The sequence below is a fragment of the Vanessa cardui genome, chromosome 2, assembly GCF_905220365.1.
Source record: "Vanessa cardui chromosome 2, ilVanCard2.1, whole genome shotgun sequence".
Classification (NCBI taxonomy): domain Eukaryota; kingdom Metazoa; phylum Arthropoda; class Insecta; order Lepidoptera; family Nymphalidae; genus Vanessa; species Vanessa cardui.
Genome location: NC_061124.1, coordinates 10440854 through 10462782, shown reverse-complemented (window position 1 = coordinate 10462782; position 21929 = coordinate 10440854). Strand labels below are relative to the sequence as shown.

General features: G+C 34.4%; 1 protein-coding gene across 1 annotated transcript in view; it reads left to right on the top strand.

Annotated features, from left to right (window-relative positions):
* Positions 1 to 21696, top strand: part of LOC124535914 (heparan-sulfate 6-O-sulfotransferase 2) — a 115005-nt gene extending 93309 nt beyond the window's left edge. Inside the window, exons 4-9 of the mRNA XM_047112319.1 lie at positions 5184 to 5309; positions 7295 to 7377; positions 12060 to 12304; positions 18619 to 18803; positions 19414 to 19550; positions 20092 to 21696. Of these exons, the coding sequence (XP_046968275.1) occupies positions 5184 to 5309; positions 7295 to 7377; positions 12060 to 12304; positions 18619 to 18803; positions 19414 to 19550; positions 20092 to 20120 (805 nt within the window). The 3' untranslated portion in view covers positions 20121 to 21696. The remainder of the gene's footprint in view (positions 1 to 5183; positions 5310 to 7294; positions 7378 to 12059; positions 12305 to 18618; positions 18804 to 19413; positions 19551 to 20091) is intronic.
* The last annotated feature ends 233 nt before the right edge of the window (positions 21697 to 21929 follow it).

Genomic DNA, 21929 nt, shown 5'->3' with positions numbered 1-21929 from the left:
TAATTTATAGCGGGTTAACAATCTAAGGCATGGTTAAAATTCCTTTAAGTTCTAATGAAAATGAAAGGAGCTGAGCCCCTACCATTATAAAGCCAATTTCTGTCTCAGTACTTTATAAAATTGATGAATATTTTATGATGTTTGTACATTATTATTAGTAGAATGCGTTCATTGAGATGGACATAAACGGTTTGAACCGGATCCATAACTGAATTTTTAGGAGTTTAATTTGTGTTCCATGTCTTGCCCTCAATGTCAAATGAAAATCTGTCACGTGCGTAACTATTAAGAGGTATTGAAGTACAATGTTTGAATCCGCTCCAAAACTTGTCTTCAAAAGAAAGCCCTAGTCCAGAAACGGGAATTATACGGGCTCTTTTTTTCTTCTTTTACTTTTTCAGGAAAATATCTATTTCATTTTTTCTACTTTAACAGTTTATGAATTGAAGTTGATTATGTACTACATTTTTTTTATTACATTTATACATCTTACGTAAAACGAGCTTGGAACACGTGATCGGTATTATAATAACTTTTTCACGTATCCGCGGTATACAGTTGTTAGTGTAAACGATTGCCCAAATCGAAGCTAATGTCACTAATCCGAGCGAATGAAGCGATATCGTGCAAGTTAATTGAAGCCATTTGTAACTTAGTTTGATCACCATATGGCTTAGTTTATTGAAATTGGTTTGCGGTGACGTATCGTCAAATACGATGACGATATTCAGATAATTAGACTAGCTAGTTAATTATAAATAGACGATATTATTCAAGAGCACAAATGACACAGTGGTTAGACCGCGTGCATCTTAACCGACGGTTGCGGGTTCAAACACAGGCAGCCTTTAATATTCATGTGCTTAATTTGTGTTTATAATTCATCTCGTGTTCGGCAGTGAAGAAAAACATCGTGAGGAATCCTGTAGGTATGTGTCTAATTTCATAGAAATTCTGCCACATCTGTATTCTATCAACCCGCATTGGAATAGCGGGGTGGTATATGTTCCAAACCTTCTCCTCAAACGAAAATTTACATGCCGTTGTTTTGTTGATATAATTTTGTACACATTAAATATTCTATACTAAGCATTCATATAAAAAAACTTACAAAATATTTACAGACAGTTTTATCGCAATATCGTTTAAAGCGTAAATATTATACGAACTTAAAAACTCCTTTGAGGTTTTTCGAGCAGATCTCTTTAGCTTTAATATTTAATAAATATATTCGAATTAAATTCCCTGCTAGGTTTTTATTCACTATAAAGGTACGTAAATGGTATACAAAAAGTTTGTAAATAATTTATGACTCGAGGACCAAGAAAATAGCGACTCATTTCTTAATGAGGCAATGCACCTCCAAACCTTCCAATGTTGCAGGTGTCCATGGGTGGTAGTGACTTTCCATCAGGTGAGTCTCCAGCTCGTTTGCCACCTATGACATAAAAAAATAATAGTATCTAATGATTACAATTTGTTACGCACTGACATGATTGTCCTCTAGTTTTTGAAAGCTGATCAGTTAAATAACTGAAAAGATAAAAAAATCATTATAACACACACACACACACACACACACACACACACATACACACACACACACACCACACACACTCACACACACTCACACACACTCACACACATACACGCACATATGTATTGGATTCCCACCCGTAAACAGTTTTACTTTTACTACCGTCTTCTAGTTATTAATATGTTTAAGTTACCTGTGTAATCCTATTTTGGTTTTAATTATATGTTATATAATAGTCAATATATCAACTTATGTATAAAAACTGTTGGATAACCAAATAAATAAATAAACTAATTTAGCTTAATCCGAATCATCAATCATCGGTCATTGCTAATTGGTCGTTGCATCCAATGACGCGATAAATAACCAATGAGAGTAATTCAAGCAAATTTTGTTAATCGTACTTTGATCAGCGTTTCAGAAACCTGAGATTAGTGTGATTAAGTCGTCGTTTTAAAATGATTATGATATTGATATTATGAAATTATTGCCTTTAGTATAGGTTTAAATAATTTATTCCTCATAAGAACATACAATGAGATACAATCATTATTATATAATAGGATGTAACAATATTTATATTTCTTATATGTAGTATTACTAGTTATTGCCCGCGGTTTTTGCCGCGTTTCAGGGGTAGGTTGTCAAGTATTAGGCAAAAAAGTAGTCTATATCCCTCCTTGGGGTTTAAGTTTGCTTCATAATAAATTTCATCAAATTTAGTTCATTGCTTTGGGAGTGAAAGAGCGATAGATAGACAGCCAGAGTTACTTTCACATTTATAATGTTAATATAGATACTATAATTCGAGTTTAAGTACTCTTTGTCGTAGAACTTGGTGTAATTGACAGGTTTCATAACCTTATTCCGATTAAACGTAAAATCTTAGTTCTGAAGGTTGGTAATAATTCAATAGCTAATAATAATTATTACAACCTTTCTATCTGGTCGCCTTTATGCCTATCTGCCGTCCCATATAAATTAATTTAATAAATAAATCACAAGTTGCCGGCCCGACTTAGTGAGGCGATATATTACGATGGATGTCGACTATTTTTAGATATCGTCGTTTGTTTTTTAGAATACAAAGAAACATCGGTCCGCAATTAATGGATTAGGTGTGCAGCAATTGTTTTTCAAACACTTGATAATACGATAATTCATTATGATTGTTATTTTGACACTTTTATTTTTACTTCATTAATGTTTAATATTTTTAAATATATGTTGCAAAGAGAAAATTATTTCAATGTCTATGTACAATCTATCGTAATATTATACATGTGAAAGTAACTCTGACTGTCTCTCTGTCTATAACTCTTTCATGACCAAACCGCTGAACCGAATTTGACAATATTTGGTTTGAAGTAAGCTTGAACTCGAAGAAAGGATATAGGCTACTTTTTTCCTAACACATTAAGCGAAGCCGCGGGCGACTTGAATAATATTATATAGTATTAAATAGGTTAATAGATAAGTTGTTACAGCCGCAACAAAGATTCTAATAGTATATTTCTTGACCCGTAAATATCAAAGATAATGTATATTAATTTGATTTCACAATGTTTAGCCCGGCTGGGTAGGTACCACTCATCAGTTATTCTACTGTCAAATAACAGTACTCAGTATTGTTGTGTTCCGGTTTGAAGGGTGTGTGAGCCAGTGTAACTACAGGCACAAGGGACATAACATCTTAGTTCCCAAGGTTGCTAGCGCATTGACGATATAAGGAATAGTTAATATTTCTTACAGCGTCATTGTCTATGGGTGATGGTGACCACTTACCATCAGGTGGCCCATATGCGCGTCCACCAACCTATTCCATAACATATATAACACGTAAATAATTGTTTTTTTTTTTACTTTTTGTGTTATCTTTCGTAGAAACGTTTGTCTTCATTCGTATTTAAAAGGAAAGTTAAAAAACCACGTGTCGTTTTCGAACAATCTCCTTCACGCTTGACTGCGTTTCGCGACAGGAGCGAATATATATTTCCAAAGACCGCACGCTCTTTGATATTGTACGGATTTATGTACAAACCTTAAACGGAACAGTCTCGTGTTATACAAATGTCGCTATTGTGCCCATTTGGATTACGACGTGTGCAATATCTAGTATAGTAAATAAATATAAGTTAAGTTATATGTTAGCTTTGCCGTTTCACAATAGACGAAATGCGTCGTCAAATTAACGGAACGCTATTTGCATGGGGTTGTGAAACGTCGACAATTTTAACTTTGCCATTTCGTAAATTTAAATCATTTGTAAAAAATACATTGGTAACATAAACATATTATTCAATACAAGATTATACATACGATAAAAAACGCGTGGAATTATACTTGTTAACTTCCAGGCAGGATATATGCATATATGTATATGCACAATTATATAATTGTAATTAACTAATATGACTGTATTTTTAAATGTTGAAAACGAGTAACTACTGAGTTTCTTGACGGTTCTTCTCGGTGGAATCTACTTTCCGAAACGTACAACGTACGTAAATGGTAGCATCACTTAATATTATTGTTAAATGACAAGTCAAAAGTGCTTGTAAAAGTCTCCTTGAATAAAGTATATATTGATTTGACTAAACAACTCCGGTCCCAAAGTGGATGTATGCGAGGAACGCTTGCGGTGTCCGAGATCAGCAAAAATAATGTGGCCAGCTCGATGCATCCATTAATAAGTTCCTTTTGTTAACATTTGCTGGGCGAGCGATATACAAGACCGTCTCGGTGCCAAACTATCTGCCCCGCGCTCCAGTACGCGTCCCGGATACGAGGAACATGTTCGTGATTTTTTGTCGAATGCTTTTTGTTACGAACTTTAGAGTAGGTACTCCATTGTGATATCTCTGTACGAGATCTTCGAGTTTCGGTTATCTTTTATAAGTTTTTCGTTTTGTTACTTAAAAGTTAGTATAATAACTGGTTTTATTATTATATATTAGCTGTCTGCTCGCGGCTTCGACTACGTATGAAATAAAAATGATATTATAGCACAAACGTATTTTCGAGTATGTGGTATAATAGTAAGTTTATATATGTATTCAATGTTTATTGTCTAAAATACTGGTAAACAAATATGTACGTACAATTCTTCAGTTGTTATAACTTTTGATGGATTCATTGATTTTGATAAAGTTAATTTTTAAAGATTATATACTCGTAAGCAGATACATGAAGGGTGTAATTATGGTTTGTTTTGTTATGTAGGGTTTTGCTAAAAAAGGAAGCTATTTTAAATGTACTGACCGACAATTCTGTTTAATTTTAAACTGGCTATTACCCGCGACTTTATCTGCGTGCAAGCCGAATAGTGTATTGCAATTTCATGGGTTTAGATTCTTTTATTTTTGTTATTTTTCTAAAGTTAAAGTAGTCTACTTTATTTTAACATCTCAAAAAGATTAAGATTTTCTTCATCATATGGGCGTTGAAAATTTGTTTGTTACTAGACTTTTTAAAGTTTTCTAAGGTTCTTAAATTCTTTGATCGAATGAATTACACAACGTTGTAAAAATTTTAATTAAAAAACGTACTTAAAATAAAATATAATATATACCAATTATAAGTCGGCAATTTTTCCTTCGTGTCGATGTATACGATTTAATAATAAATTAAATCTGTTTGTCCTTAGATGCGGTCTTCATGCTGATTTCACGGAGCTGACAGCGTGCGTGGGCGGAGAGCTGGATCGACACGAGGGTTCCGCGGTACATCGGAGATATTTCTACATAACCCTACTCAGGGAACCTGTTTCCAGGTAAATAGTTATATATTCATGCTTTCATAATGAGCCCTCTTAAATAAAATACCCTCTAATTTGATATTGTTTAGTGACAGAGAGTCTTGCGATACAAACGTTGTATTTAACTCGCAACTCGCCCCGACTTCGCATGGACAATACTGATACTAAATATTTACGAACATAATTGGTTTATTTACGACATCACATGAGAAACTTTAAAAATTATCAGTGTTTCTTTACTATATAAACCTTCCTCTCGAATCAGTCTATCTATTAAAAAACCGCATCAAAATCCGTTGCGTAATTTTAAAAATCTAAGCTGTCTGTCCCTACGTATGTAGGGACAGACAGCGTTAAGCGACTTTGTTTTATACTATGTAATGATATACGAACGTGTAGAGAAGTTTATACTTCTGTTCTGACTTTGAAATATCACTCATGTCGCGTTCGAAAAACTTCCTCTTCAATAAATGCAAATATATGACTTTTACTGAATAGAAAAAAAGAATATATATCCCAGAACATCGATAGAACAGTATCGTAATAAATTTATAATCTTCCCTATGAAAGCTTATATGAATTGGAATAAGTTATGGAAGTAACAAGGTCATGCCGTAATACTGCGACCCCGATGGCAAAATTATGCATGACATTATTACACGCCGTACTTTACGATCTTTGGAGGATTCGAAGCGCTGTAGATACAAATATGAAATTTATTTTATTCATATATTATAATCTTAGGTGTCATTAGTATGCAAAACTAGAGAATGGTGTGTATAATGGCACACGCGCAAGGGATATGACATCTTAGCTGATGTCCAATGTTTGAAAGGTAGTGCCGAGATGGCCCAGTGGTTAGAACACGTGCATCTCAACCGATGATAGCGGGTTCAAACGCAGGCAAGCACCATTGAATATTCATGTGGTTCATTTGTATTTATAATTCAGCACGTACTCTAATTTCATAGAAATTCTGAAAACATGTACACATGCATGCTCTTTCAATGCTGGTTTCACCAATACGCATTGGAACAGTGTGGTGGAATATGTTACAAACCTTCTCCTCAAAGGAAGAGGAGGCCTTAGCCCAGCAGTGGGAAAATTTCAGGCTTTTGTTGTTTAAAAGGTTATGACCACATCATAAGATGGCTCAAGGTCTGATATTTGCTGAGTATGATCGCATGAATATTGTTTAAAGATTTTGCTTGATTTTCAAATTAATTTTAGTTCTGGCGTTTCAACATTCGAAATACCTTCATAATTCAAATACCAATAGTACTTAAGTTAAGTCAAGCTCGAAGGTCACGAGCTACTTCGTATACTTACACACTGAATTGTTAGAAAGAAGACAAAACTAACTTCATTTTTATTTGTCAGTTGTTATAAATTGTTTCCAACGATATGTCTTCGTTCGCCCCGCACTGCTAACTAGGATATTATTGAAATACTGATGCATAAATTTGTCTAACATGGTGTCCAGTTGTCCATTCTTGCTTATCATTCAACAAAAACTCACGCCGGCACTTCACTGAATTTTACAGAAATATCCGACAAGGTTTTTTTGAATTGTTTTAGTATAATTTCGATCGCAAATATTATTTCGAACAAGCGACGTGGTTCTTCATAAATACGTCACAAAGTAGATGTAGCATCGGCAAATTCACGACCTATAGAAATAGCTCCCTATCGCACCATTCGACGCTATTCGTCGCTTTAGATTCTCGCGTCAGTTCAACCCGAGAAAGAAAGAGCATGTTAATCGACGTGTCAAAATATTAGGTCATATGATATTACAAGTTGTTACGTTGGTGTAAAGATCATTTTCACATAAGACATAATAAAATATTGATGATCGGTTTTACGAATTTTGCCGGTGCTGCATCTAAGTTGTGTCGTACTATACAATGATTAGTGGAGACAGAATATTATTCCAATGTTTTGAAAGGCATTATTGTACGTAATATGTAAAGCTTTAACATAAATAATCTTTGTTACAGATATTTATCAGAGTACCGCCACGTGAAGCGCGGGGCCACGTGGAAGGGATCCAGGCACTGGTGTCAAGGGCGTACGGCGTCGGGTTAGTACCGTTCCTTACCGAGTCATTTATAATTCAGGGAGCAAATTCTGTTAGACAAGCAGACATATGAAATGCTTACTGCACGCAACTGGGAGGCGGGGGTTATCGTAAGCGGACGTCAACATTGAGACGTAGAACATATAGCTGTAATTAATAAGTGCGTTTTTGTTTTCCTTCCTTTAGAGCAGTAGTTCCCAAACTTATTTTTCTTGTGGACCGCTTTCAAAATGTTATTGGTTTCGGTGGACCCCCTGCTGCTACATTTCTAACACATTCTTCTGAGTTCTGTCCCTATATGCCGATAGGTAAAATAAAAACGAAAAATAGTACATTTTCTAACACTTTACTTATGCTTAAAATTTAGCTCTTTACTATCAAAAGCAGATAAATTTTCGTGGACCCCTATTAACATCTTCCATTTTTTATTCACGCCTACTTAGACCCCCATCATGTCTCCCGTGGACCCCTGGGGGTCCACCTGGACCCTTTTGGGAATCACTGCTTTAGAGGATACATTTATGTGTTACGCAATGATTCTTGTACCAAGCCCAAGGGTACCTAAAGGTATAATTACATAGATAATTGTTAAATTATTTTATATTCTAAATGGTAAAGTAACTTTTGCTCTGTTATAAATAAATCTGCCTTTGTCGAATGATATTCAGTAATAAGTGTATCCACCCTCACATTGAAGCAACATTGTGGATTGAGTTTGAAACCTATTTATTTCAATATTTCTGGGTAGGTATCACCTAATTATCAGATATTTTAATCCCAGAAAGTATTATGGTGTTACACAGTAGTGACTGGCAAAAGGACATCACATCTTAGCGTCCATCTGTTGATGCGTTGCTCATCTAAGGAATGGCTAATAATGTTGGTTGCCTGGAAGAAATCGCTATGTAGCGATAAGGTCGCCAAAATGGTACGCCTGTTATATCAAGACTATATCTAAGTTATACTTATTTTTATTTCTCTGTGTGGTGTATACATATGTCACATAGGCGTTGGTCACCATCTACCATTCGGTGGTCCATTTTCTCGATCGCTTACCTATACAATATAAAAGTTATTATTTAGAGGAAAGATGTGATATTCAAAGGTTATTCCCAGTTTATTTGAAGATAATATATTTATCTCAGAATGAGGTATCCTTTTTAGTGATATGTAATCTTGTGAGTATTATTTAATTTAACAAGAATTGCAGAAAAATGTTTCATTAGCTTTTATTCCAAGTATTACAATCTTTTCTCATTTCTAAGAAGGCAGAGGTTCTAATCAGCCACCTGTTGTTTGGATAGACAATGGAACTGTATGGAACGTAAATAAAAATGTACTTGATATTTTTATTTGAGATTTTTATTTTACAAGATTATATTAAATGGAAAGCTATCTCTGGTTCGGAATGTGAAATATTAAAAGAAGAACCGCTAAGAAACTCAGTCGTTCGTGTATTATATGTTTTGTGTTCTGTTATATGTATGTATCAATAATAGTTTTCATTATATTTAATATACACTTTACTTTGTGGTGGTGTTAGGTCCCAAGGTCATTACAGTACTTTGGTCTCATACAAGGAATCATTAATTCTTATAGCGCCAATTATCTATGAGTGTTGGTGACCACTTATCGTCGGGTAGCCCATTTTCTCCTCCGCCGCCTACCCTTTACATTAAAAAAAACTTTAATATAAAGGAAAGAGTATTTATCAAAGAGATTGTATATAATATAATAAAATATACAATTACGTGTGTGTGTGTATTTTCTTAGTAGACCATCTGAGTGTTAACAGTGTTAACTAAGATGTTATCATATGTCTATAATTAACCGGATGCACTCACCTTACCGGAACTTAATATACCAATTAATTATTGAAGTTTAGCACTACACTAATGGACTAGCTTTACGCGCGAATTCGCAAGGTTTAAACGTCCCTGAATGGGGTGAACCTCGTAGTTTGTAGCGTTATCTTAACCTAATATTCGTAAAATTGTTGGCCTATCAAAGTCATATTTTTTTAATCAGACTGATAAGTCTAGATATTACTACTGCATTTAACCAAAGTGATACCCCCCCGGGGTAGGTACCTATCGCAATTACAACGATATGCTACTCAATAAAACATAGCTTAAATTGTTTTGTTAAATTTGTATTCATTATTTAAAACTCACCTGCAAATGACTTATCAAAATATTAATTAATTTGAAATGGTTTTAGATTTATGAATACTTAAATTATTTCAAAGTCAATGGACCTTAAGTAAAAATTTATGTATTTATATCTTTCCTGAAAAAGTCGCGTGCCGTTCGTGTCGACGTTTGAGATCGGTGATATGGTTTTACCTTTCATATTCCAGGATTAGAATCTTGTATGTTGACTGTATACAATACTGCTTCGCTAAGCTTTGTAGAATCGATCTCATATTGCAAATCCTCTCTATAATTGTGTTTTTGTATATTTTGGCATATTGTGAGATTTAATCGAACACATATTAAAACCTAGGGAAGTACCATTATGCTTTCTATGCTTATTTCCTTTGTTCAATTAATCTCGTAAGCAAATCTTCTTGAAATATGCATATTTTGAGTGCAAATCCACATCGAATAACAACACATCAGAGTTATTTCACGGAATATACTCCAAACCAATTCGAGAGGAGCCTAAAGGAGGAGACAGTGGGTTAACAGTTTTTTACTTGATTTTAATATACTTACGAATATGAGGATTTTTTATTCATAATAGCAACGCATCGGCTTAAAATTAAGATAAGATTAACCAAGGCCAAGATAAGATCACCTCCATATACACTGGCACTGTAAACAAGTACGTACAAGTTATTTCATCCCTTACACCGTTATTATAGCTTAACGTAAGTCATATTCTCTAGGAAGCTACATAATTCCATCATCCTTCAAATACACGCGGGAACGCAAAACATTGTTGGGATGAATAATTGATGAGAGGACGGCATCAGCCCGGGCTGGTCTGCACGAATACCTACTAACAGTAATGACATTTATATTTAGCGATACGTATAAATACTATTTTTTTTTGTATGATGGATCATGGAATATTGTGGTTGCTGTATATCAAAATGTTAATTAAAAGTATAAATAACTATCAGCTGTTTGTAAGCCGAACAGTAATCCATTCGAATAATTAATTTATGTACATTATTAGATTTAATGTGAAGGGTGCTTAGTGGTTATTATGAATATTTAAAATACGAATGATTACATTTTTAGTTAAGTCGTTCTCTTCTCCTTTTTAGCCTGAGATTAAATTTAACATAAGTGTAATCTGCATGCGTTGGTTCGTAGTCCAAATCAAATCAAATCAAAATAAGCTTTATTCAAGTAGGCTTTTACAAGCACTTTTGAATCGTCATTTTACATTTAAGCGAAGCTACCACCGGTTCGGAAAGTAGATTCTACCGAGAAAATCCGTCAAGAAACTCATTAGTTACTGTTTTTTAACATTTAAAAATCAAAGTCATGTCATTTAAAAATTAAATACAATTATTTAAATTAATGTATCCTGCTTGGAAGTCAACACTTTTAACTCCACGCTTTTTTATCATCTATATCAACAATTTAAACATTCTTTTTTCGAAATAATTGAATTTTTTTACCTTATATCGAATATTAAATGTTCTATATTTAACCCGAGTTTTATCTATAAAATAAATATGATAACAAATTGATCTTGATATTTCGATAAATATCGATGATTTTGGTTCATAATCTTTAAGTTTGGTGTATCGGAGTTGTTTGAAGCTGTGCCCCTCAGGCAAGTGTAGACGTAGCTTTATGATATATGTATAATTTATATATGTGTGTGTACATATGCATATGTAGTTATCTTCTTCATACGCATAGAAAGCAATGTTAGTGACACGTGATAGTTACAGTAGATTTTTATACAGCGACTACTTCGTTACAATAAATTATATCGTAGAATTATTTTCCTTTTTATATTCCGTGTCGTGAAAACTACTATGTTAGATGTCATTGTATTTGTAGTACGTTTATATCTGGTTAATTGATGTTTGCATTGTTTTGCTCATAATTACTTGATTCATAATACAAATTATGACAGTGTTGTCCTTCTGAGGAAACGTCCAATCTCGAGGGAAACTAGACCAACTACGCTGGACATATAATTTGCACAATTGAGTGCGCAAACACAGGTTTAATCTCCATACCGACGAAGCAGACAAATATTGATGTACCCTAAATACATATAAATTATTGTAATTTTGACTGTTGTTGCTTAAATATTGAATCGTACAAGTAGTGTTGTTTTTCTTTGAGTAACAAGTTACAACAACAGTCTGTGAATTTCCCACTGATGAGTTAAGGCCTCCTATCCCTTTTGAGGAGAAGGTTACGAAAAATACGCTCACCACTCCACTACGCTGTTTCAATACGGGTTGGTGGAATACACATGTGGCAGAATTTCTATGAAATTAAACACATGCAGATTTCCTCACGATGTTTTCGTTAGTATGATGAATTATAAACACAAATTAAGCAAATAAATATTCAGTGGTGATTGCTTGGGCTTGAACCCGCAATTATCGGTTAAGATGCACGCGTTCTAACCAATGGGCCATCTTGGTTCTTACAAGTTGAAAGTCTAAATATTCGATGTCAGTATGTTTATAGCTTTTTTTTACACAGCGTCGGAGGTTCCCCCTTGCTACACCGGCGAGTCTTGGCGCGGCGTCACCCTGGAGGAGTTTGCGGCTTGCCCGTGGAACTTGGCAAACAACCGCCAGACTCGCATGCTCGCCGACTTGGCTCTCGTCGGCTGTTACAACGGAACGTTACGGCATCGGTCTTCGGACACGGATCGCGTGCTGCTCGCGTCCGCCAAGAGAAACTTGGCTGCCATGGCGTATTTCGGACTCACCGAGTTTCAAAAGGTAAACAAATACCACTTAAAACTAATTCACGTTGCATTCTCTCAGCTCTTACACGGAAGATTGTTAATTTAAAACTTATTATGTAAATTACTGTTTAATCCAAGCATCAAATTGACGTCGTTAATACTGAATGATGTTTAAATATATCTGTCAATGTCAGTTATTACGGATTAGAGGAAGACAACAAAACTAGTACGACACGATATAGATGGAGCATCGGCAAATTGAATAAAACCGATTACTGCCGATTTATACAACCAATAGAAATAGCTATTCGTCAAAGCAAGTGCATGTGAATCGACGTGTCAAATTGACGATTATGATAATGTCATATGATATTACAAGTTATTACGTTTGTGTAAAAATCATATTCACATAAGAAATAAAAATTGATAATTGGGATAGCGTACTTAATTCGGATGTGATCGAGTTTACGAATTTTGCCGATGCGACATCTAAGTTGCGTCGTACTATACTATTATGAGCACATAATCGGACACGCCTACTCGGAATATTAAAGTACACTCGGAGGTTCGACCCATAATCCTAATTGATCTTTTTAATTCGATAGCTACCATAATGGCCTATTTGTGCACTGAATCAAAGATAATTTCTTAAATAAATTAATTTCGAAGTATACTTAATCGATTTTTTTATGAGCTGTTTTGAATCGATGTATTATTTATTTAAAGTATCTTATACGATTTAAAAACGCTATTATGTATTCGGAACGTGGTCTCATTAATTATTTATTCATGTTTATTAATAATATGGTCAAAATAATAGTTTATTTCCTAAATATTCCAAGTTTGCGTCAACGATTTATCCCACGCGACTTATTGACGACAAAATATAATTTCGAGTCAAAATAGACACATCCTTGTCTATTATTGATTGACGATGTCCTCTTGACCGATTTCCGTTGTATCGGCCATTTTTAATGGAGGTAAGCGAACTGCGCAGGAGATATTATGGTGTATGCTCACTCTCATAATCAAATGAGACTCACGAGCGGCAATTTTAAGTACAATTTTCCTATTGATGAATACTTCGAGCGACGAGTGTGAACATTGTCAAATGATAAGCTCGACTGCTAAAAAATTCTTGGTGGAATAACCCAGTGACGTTTCATAGGACTGGTTGCAATTTCAACCCAGCACATCAGCTTCATAAATTATATATAATATTAAAAACGGCATTATTTGACGAATCCATTATAAATACCGTGTGTTAATCAAGATTTGAATCAGGTATTTTATCATGTGAAACCATTGCTAAAGTTATTTAAGTATGATGTATATACATACAAATGGCAAATATGTATGCTATTATCTATATATACTGTATAGTTAATATTAAACAAATTTAAAAATAACTCTGTTTGTCTGTCTGTCTGTCGCTCTTTCACTACCAAACCAATGAACCGAATTTGATGAAATTTGTTATGAAGCAAAATTGAACTCCAAAGAAACACATAGGGTATTTTTTTGTCTAGCACGTGACAACCAATCCCTAAAACGCGAGCGAGCCAACGGGCAACAACTAGTTAAAATATATAAAGCTATTGATAAGTTCACTCTTTGTTTCTTCAATTCCTTTTTTTTAATGATCGAAGTATCCTAAACATTAAAAATAACAATGAGACTCATTATAATTCATTCAATTTATTTCAAAAATGATTTGGGATCGTATTTAGCGATTCCCTTATACTTAAATCAGATATTAAATTTTCGATCCTTTCATGCCGGTTATGATTTAAAAGAAACGAGGCAAAGAGGGAGCGTAATTAGTATGCTATTGTCTGAAAGGCTAAGGCTTCATTTAATTTAAAGGATTGAAGGGTTACCCTCAAAGCTTTGTGGAGCACTTTTATATGACGTTCCATCCAATTTCAAGTTTTTCTTAGAAAATTCTTCGCTTTTAACTTTTAGCTTGGAATTATTTCGTTTTCCTTTTTTATTAATTGTTAGAGAGAATGAGTAGTTTTCTTATTAAATGCTCCAGTAACGAGATCGGAGATTGTTTTATGAAGTATTCAGAGGGTGTCTATGCGGAGGGTGAACGTCAAGTACTGTGCTGTATGTGAGAGTAATTGTCGTAATATGACGTTTATTTGTATGGGGAAGACGTGATAATATGGGGGATACGTGCCCCTCTGACTCATTTCTTTTTACATTAACAATATTTGTTTTTCTTGATAATACACACGTGTCAGAGGAACAGATGACATACATTAGTACAAATAGATTTAAATCAGATGTATATTCGAAAAATATTAATATCAGTTATAGAAAATTGAATTTGTATAAAGAGAAGGATGAATTGGAATCATTTAATAGTATTTAAATCAATGATTCTAGGAATTACCTAACTATTCGTAGGAATTACTTATCGTGTGTCTCTTTTTTTATAGTTTAGGTTGGCGGACGATCATATGGGCCACCTGATGGTAAGTGGTCACCATCACCCATAGACAATGAAGCTGTAAGAAATATTAACTATTCCTTACATCGTCAATGTGCCACCAACCTTGGGAACTAAGATGTTATGTCCCTTGTGCCTGTAGTTACACTGGCTCACTCACCCTTCAACCCGGAATATAGCAATACTGAGTACTGTTATTTGGCGGTAGAATAGTTGATGAGTAGGGTGGTACCTACCTAGACGGGCTTGCACAAAGCCCTACCACCAAATAAGTCTCTTTGTAAGTGTAATATTAAAATAATAGCTTTTTACTAAATGCATATTATGTATGTAAACACGGTACATATACTAATATAACATTTTTCAAGCTTTTTCTGTCTGTCGGTTCCGGATAATTTCTGAATCAATTTTTATGGGTCTTCCACTGGTCGATAGCTGATGTAATGAGGAGTAACTTAGGCTACTTTTGTTTTAGAATTATGTATAAAATAATAACAACGACACGTGATACAACTTTGTAAAGTTTAAACGCACTCGAAGTCGCAGGCACAGCTAGTATTAAATAAAAATGGCATAAAAAGAGCTATTGCTTTGTAGAGTTATTAAAGTTATAACATTTCGATATCAACGAGGATACGTGTAACTCATACGAGCGTTAATGCCCGTCCCACTCAGCCTACTCCAGTCCAACGACCCTCGCGGAGATAAGTACAGCCATTATTTGCACTTAACTCATTGTTCGTATCTGCGCGTTCGTCGGCTATTTGCCACTGCCAGCGCGAGCCTCCATTGTTTCTATGAATATTTATTACATACTACTACTTAATGTTCGGTTGCCATGGCGACGTGTGGCCCAGATATGCCCCGGATTATCGGATATGCAAGTAGATAACGTTTGACCGATAGATATTCGTTCTGAAGTCTAGAAGCTGGAAACGTATCGATAACCTAAATAGTTTTGTGGAATATTTTGCTATTTTTTTTAACTTGCAACGTTTGGTTGGTTGTTGGGTAAGCTGATATGCCAAAGAGGTCTGAATTCTGAATTAGTAAGTGAAATAAGTATTCCTTTATTATATTATCCATGTATTATATACAAAAACCTTCCTCTCGAATCACGATATTTATTTAAAAAAAAAACGCATCAAAATTCGTCGCGTAATTTTAAAGATCTAAGCATACATAGAACAGACAGCGGTAAAGTGAATTTGTTTTATTCTATGTTGGTAAAGATAATGATTTTATATTCGTAAATAATTAATTACTTTATTACGTAATTACTTTTATATTCATAATTGCATAATAAAATCGAAATGGCTCTGTGCATATAACACGCGGATCTTAACAGAAGGTCGCGGCCTTAAGTTTCCATGCTAGCTTAGAATTTGTAATTGAAATCAATTTAACAAATTCTTCGTATAAAACAATACTCTAGTTTTTAAATAGAAAAATATAAGTAATTATTTGTAAGAGTGAGAAGATGTTTTAGAGTTTATTCCACCACGCGACACCAATGCACCTCCATGGTTGCACAGTAAACAAATAAAGAATTGCATCCAACACACATAGATTCTCTCACGATGTAAGGCTTGACCCCTCGCGAGATGAATTTCAAATTCAAATTTAGAACACGGAAATTCAGTGACGTTTGCATAGATTTGAAACTCCAATCTGTGGCTTAGATACTTGTTTTAACTACCATTATCCTCTTGCCCTTATCCCATTTTTATTTGGGGACGGCGCAGCATGTCTTCTTCTTCCATACTTCTCTGTCAGACGTCATCTCACACGTAACATTCCTTCTAACCATATCGTCTTTCTCACATCCATTCATCGTTTCTTTGGTGGTCCCCTACCTCTATATACACGGTATATACTAGTTCTAACCACTTATTTTTATTAAGTTTACGTATATATTATATATGGAAAAGAAGGAAAACATGTCACTTGCGTTCGGTCGATCGATCGTCTAGGAAGCGTGCGCTGTCTCGTCCGATGTAGCACTTTGAAACAATAATGCAATAAATTACACAATTTCATTTAATTTCCGGAACGCTTTCAAACATGCTAATACTTCCTAATGCGAATATTTAATCGATACAAATCTCTATAAATTATAAACTATACATATTATATTAGCGAGAGTCTACTGGTTTGTTAGGCCGTTCTTGAGGCCTTGAGTTCAAACCCGGGTTGGTAGTAGTTCCTTTAAACCGGAACACAACAATCTATATTAATATTATAAATATAAAAGTAACTCTGTCTGACTGCCTGTCGCTTTTACGACCAAACCGCTGAACCGAATTTGATGAAATTGATTATGAAACAAACATGAACTCCATGAAAGAATATAGGCTATTTTTTTGCCTGACACGACAACAGATACCCCAAAACGCGAGGGAAGCCGCGGGCACTACTAGTATTTAAAATGTAGTACTGAAACGGACTTGCATAAAGCCTACCACCAAGTTAATCTTTAAACTAGTAAGCTTTCATGATCCGTGCTCCAGCCTAATCTGATAATTAGATTATTTTGAAACCAAACAATACATTTTTTTTAATGAACGTATCTACACAGAACCATGTATGTAAGTGGGCGCAATAAATAAGGTTGAGGTTTTATATTCAGCCTCTGGAAACAGTGGGGTTTATTTCACGATCACGAGAGTATTCTGTTCCTTATTGTTCGTACATTTACATACGAATGTAAACAAAATACAATATATATTTTCATCAACGCAAAGATATATTGTAATGGGTTATTGAATTACTACGTGTGTTACCGGACGGTTTTATACTAATTTAATTATTTTGCTACTAAAATTTATTGAAATCAGCTTATAAATTTAAATTAAAACGATTCATTTTTTTTACTTCTTTTCGATTGAAATGTTTTACTGGATGAGAAACACTATCAACCACGAAAAGGCCTAACAACTTTTCATTTTTATACATTTATAAGATATTATTTTGGTTGATATTCCCATGTTGAAATCGAAATATTCATTAAACTAAAATTTGTATGACTCGTTGGACTAGGCTTAAAAATTAATACGACAGAGAATTTCTATATTGGAATGTAATAGGATAGATCATTTGGAAGGTAGGGCTTTGTGTAAGGCCCTCTGGGTAGATACTACCTATTTCATTGGATATTCTACCGCCAAACAGCAATAATTATTTTTTTGGAAAGGGCGAGTAAGGCAGTGTAGACTACCCTGTAGTTACACTTACAAGGGATATGATGTCTCTGTTCCACTTTGGTGGCGTATCGGCGATGTAAGGAATGATTATTATTAATTCTTGATAGCTGATTTTCCCGTCATCCAACATGTATCTTAAGAACTTTAGGTACTAATATGAATTTGAATGATATTTTAATACTATTTAAATTTTTGTTTAGCTTCTTGATAAGTCATTATTCTATTCGCCAACTTGTATCTTAATAATCATATTGGTACCTACAAATATGAAGTACGATAGCATTTCGTCACTATGTTAGCTTTTGTTTAGGTTCTCGATAGACCATTCTTCTATTCGCCAACTTGTATCTTAAGGATTTTAAGTACATTTATCAAGTAGAATGACATTTCATCACTATGTAAGTTTTTGTTTAGCTACAAGTAATTAATGACGACCTCCATGGTCGAGTGGTGTGTACACCGGTTTTCATGGGTACGCCATGCCGAGGTCCCGGGTTCGATTCCCGGCCGAGACGATGTAGATTACCATTAGTTTTCTATGTTGTCTTGGCTCTGGGTGTTCGTGGTACCGTCGTTACTTCTGATTTCCATAACACAAGTGCGTCAGCTACTTACATTGGGATCAGAGTAATGTATGTGATGTTGTCTCATAAAAGAAAGGAATTATGGTGAGCTGTGATCCCGCAGATATCCCAGTACGTGTTCGAGGAGACGTTCAACCTGCGGTTCGCGGTGCCGTTCACGCAGCACAACGCGACGGTGTCGGGCGCCACGCTGGCCGCGCTGTCGCCCGCGCAGGTCGCGCACATCCGCCGGCTCAACTCACTCGATCTGGAACTCTACGACTTCGCTAAGAACCTCATGTTCAAAAGGTTATACTTAGTTATACATATATCATTAATTACTTTACCAGGTTTAGGTGTGAAAAAAAAACAAATCAATAAAAGAATGTTAATTGAATTAAAATTTTGAGTCAAATATTTTTATTAAGATCTATGAGTACACAGTCAATGAACTATTCATTCAGCTGTTTCTTTTTTCTATGCTTTATCGTTTGTAACCTTTAAACTTTTGTTCTTAATGTGTGGGAGAGTGACAGTATCCTTTAAATTATCTGCTGATTGACGAACAAATCTCTGAACCGAATTGAATGAGATTGATATGAAGCAAGCTTGAACCCCATGTCATCAGACACACTTTTTATTGCCCAAGGCCTGACCAGCAAAAAAGGCGAGCAGTAATCGAGAGAAATAGTTCATTAGAGAACTTTTCAAAATAACTGCTACACACAAAACTGTAAAATATAGACATACATATCATATCCACACGATCTGAACCTAAAAATAATAAAATCATTTAAATTTGGTAACAAGACATCACATATAAAAGATACAATGACAGATAGATAGAACCGTGTCGCTATGAATTGTATTCAAAATGTATTGGGAATGTTATGAAAATGTAAAATGTTCGGTTAAACAGGTTCGAAGCGTTAAAGAAGCGAGACAGCGATTTCGAATTCCGCTGGCGACACCTCGGCGAAGTGGCGCCGAAAGTCGGCGTCACCGAATTCGATTGGGACAGCAATCTGGAGGACGCTACCACCGAGAAATCTAGAGGCAAGTTACCATTAACAGTTCCCTTGCTACAGAGATTGCGATATCATTAATACGACCCAACTCATTTTCCGAATTTAAAGCACTAATATAATTTAGTTTAACACAATGATATTCTAATAAACAGATATGTTAATATCCATACTAAACAACAGAAAAAAGTGTGCCGCGCCAGGGACCGTTTATTTTAGTAAAAAGGATAGCTGGATAAAAACAATAAGTGAAAGGGACAACTAGATGTTTTAATTACGCAAAACGTATTACTACGTAATTATGATGTATTATAACGTATTACTACGTAAAACGACTAAAGGCAAACGTCCCAATTGGGACGTTTTCTAGTCTTCACTTTTTGCGCGTTAATAACATATCTGTTTACTACATCATTGGTTTAACATGTAAAATAAAACATTTCTCAAGAATTTCCTTAAGATATCACGAAGTATTTGGTTTTGCATTGTGCGTTATTTCTAAGTTTAAAAGTTGAATTCGTGATCGTATGCACTGTACGTGTCCATTTGTAACGATATTACTTGGTGTGCAGGCAAATCCTTTAAGTCGAAGAAAGTTTGAGACCCAAGTCGCGGTATACCACAAAGCGGTGGATGAAACTACGTTACGTTACTGGTGCATGCTTATATCTAAGGATAGAGATGTATTAAGCGTTAAGATTCGATGTCTAACTATTACCAACTCTTTGTGTTCAAATTCGTATTCTTAATTTAAACTTTTATTTTTTTGTTTTCGAACGTATTATATATTTAAATATAAGAGTTGTTAACAGTTATTCACTGCATAATACAACTAGTCAATAATACGTCTATGTTATAAGATATTTTTGGTTGTATGTTTTTTTTTTAATGTTTTAATGTAACTTCAGTGCAACTTTTGTTCGTAATAAAGGCAGCTATGTTCAAATCGAATCGATGAGAAAGGAAATATGTATAGAGTTTGGGACTTTGTACGATACAGTGTAATTGTATTGAACGTAATGTGACAACATTACGAGGGGGACGTGGGACGTCGAGGAACACGCACTGTTTGTATTTCGAATGAAGCGATCGATTGAATCGAATATCATTCGAGATAATCGATATAAATAAAATCGATTTTTAGTAACCATTGTATCGATTGTTCGGAATTAATTCAGACTTACATTCCTTTAAGCATTGTATAAAAATATTTTATAACTGTAACTCTTGTTATAATTTAACGTTATCGATATGTACGTAATATCGTGTGTTTAATAATAATACCAAATGTCAAGCGCAAAAGATCAACTATTGTAATAGTGACGGCGCTTGACATTTTGATCAAAGGGAATTGATATGTTTTATATAAAGTTAGGAGAAGAGCTCTATGTGAATACTATAGTTCGAAAATGACTCTTATCCCCTATATCATTAAGAGAGATTTTCACATGAATGTATACTCATACTCAAAAATTTATAATATTTTTTGTTAATTAAAATTCTCATAAAACGTTGATATTACTGTTCCGTACACGGGCTTCTTTCCTTGTAATTTGCGTTGTGTACAGTTCGAAACTAAGTAATTAGTATAAAAATATTTTCTAAGAGTGATCCTTAGTTTGTGAATGTCTACAAAATGTGCTATAAATCCATCCCCTAAACGTTTGTATAAGCTTATTTTAGATAGTTATTATCGCGATGAGTGTTGATATTTAATAGTAACAGGGTAGGTTATGCATCTAGAACGAACCCAACGAAAAATGAACCTAGTTTAAATAAACATAAAGTACACTTTTGATTAATGAGCGGTTGTTAATTATAAAAAACTTGTTATTTTGAATGTAGGTATTTCAATTTGCTTACGATATGTCTATCGATTTTGCTTTCATCGCTTAAAGCAATGTAAAGTGATTCGTGTCAATGAAAACATTTCAGATCATCGAATGCGTGACAGCGTGACGAGATGACGGTGTCACGTTCTAGTTTTGAAAATAAAAAAAAAAGAAAGAGATTTTTAACGTTCATACACCCGCTGCAAGTTTCCAGGTTAATAGAAAATTCCGGGTCAGGTAAACAAGCGAAGAACGTTCGGGAATGCAAAAATGCTGCCAAACCGCCGAAATTTCTAAAGGCATTTCCAGACTGGAACGCTCTAAGGAGCACCAGGTGCTATGAAAAGCATACGCATACGCGGTAATAACGTTCGTGTAATGCACTCGCGAATAACGTTTAAATATCAACAAAACATTCATTATTATATATGTAAAAAAGTGTTGCTATATAAAATACTTATTCGATATTTTTTTTTAATGGCAACTTTAATGTCTGGTATTTTATTTTATGTCAATTTGCGCGTTCGGTTTATCGCTGTTATGTTTTGTGTATACGAATATCCATTATAATAATTTGC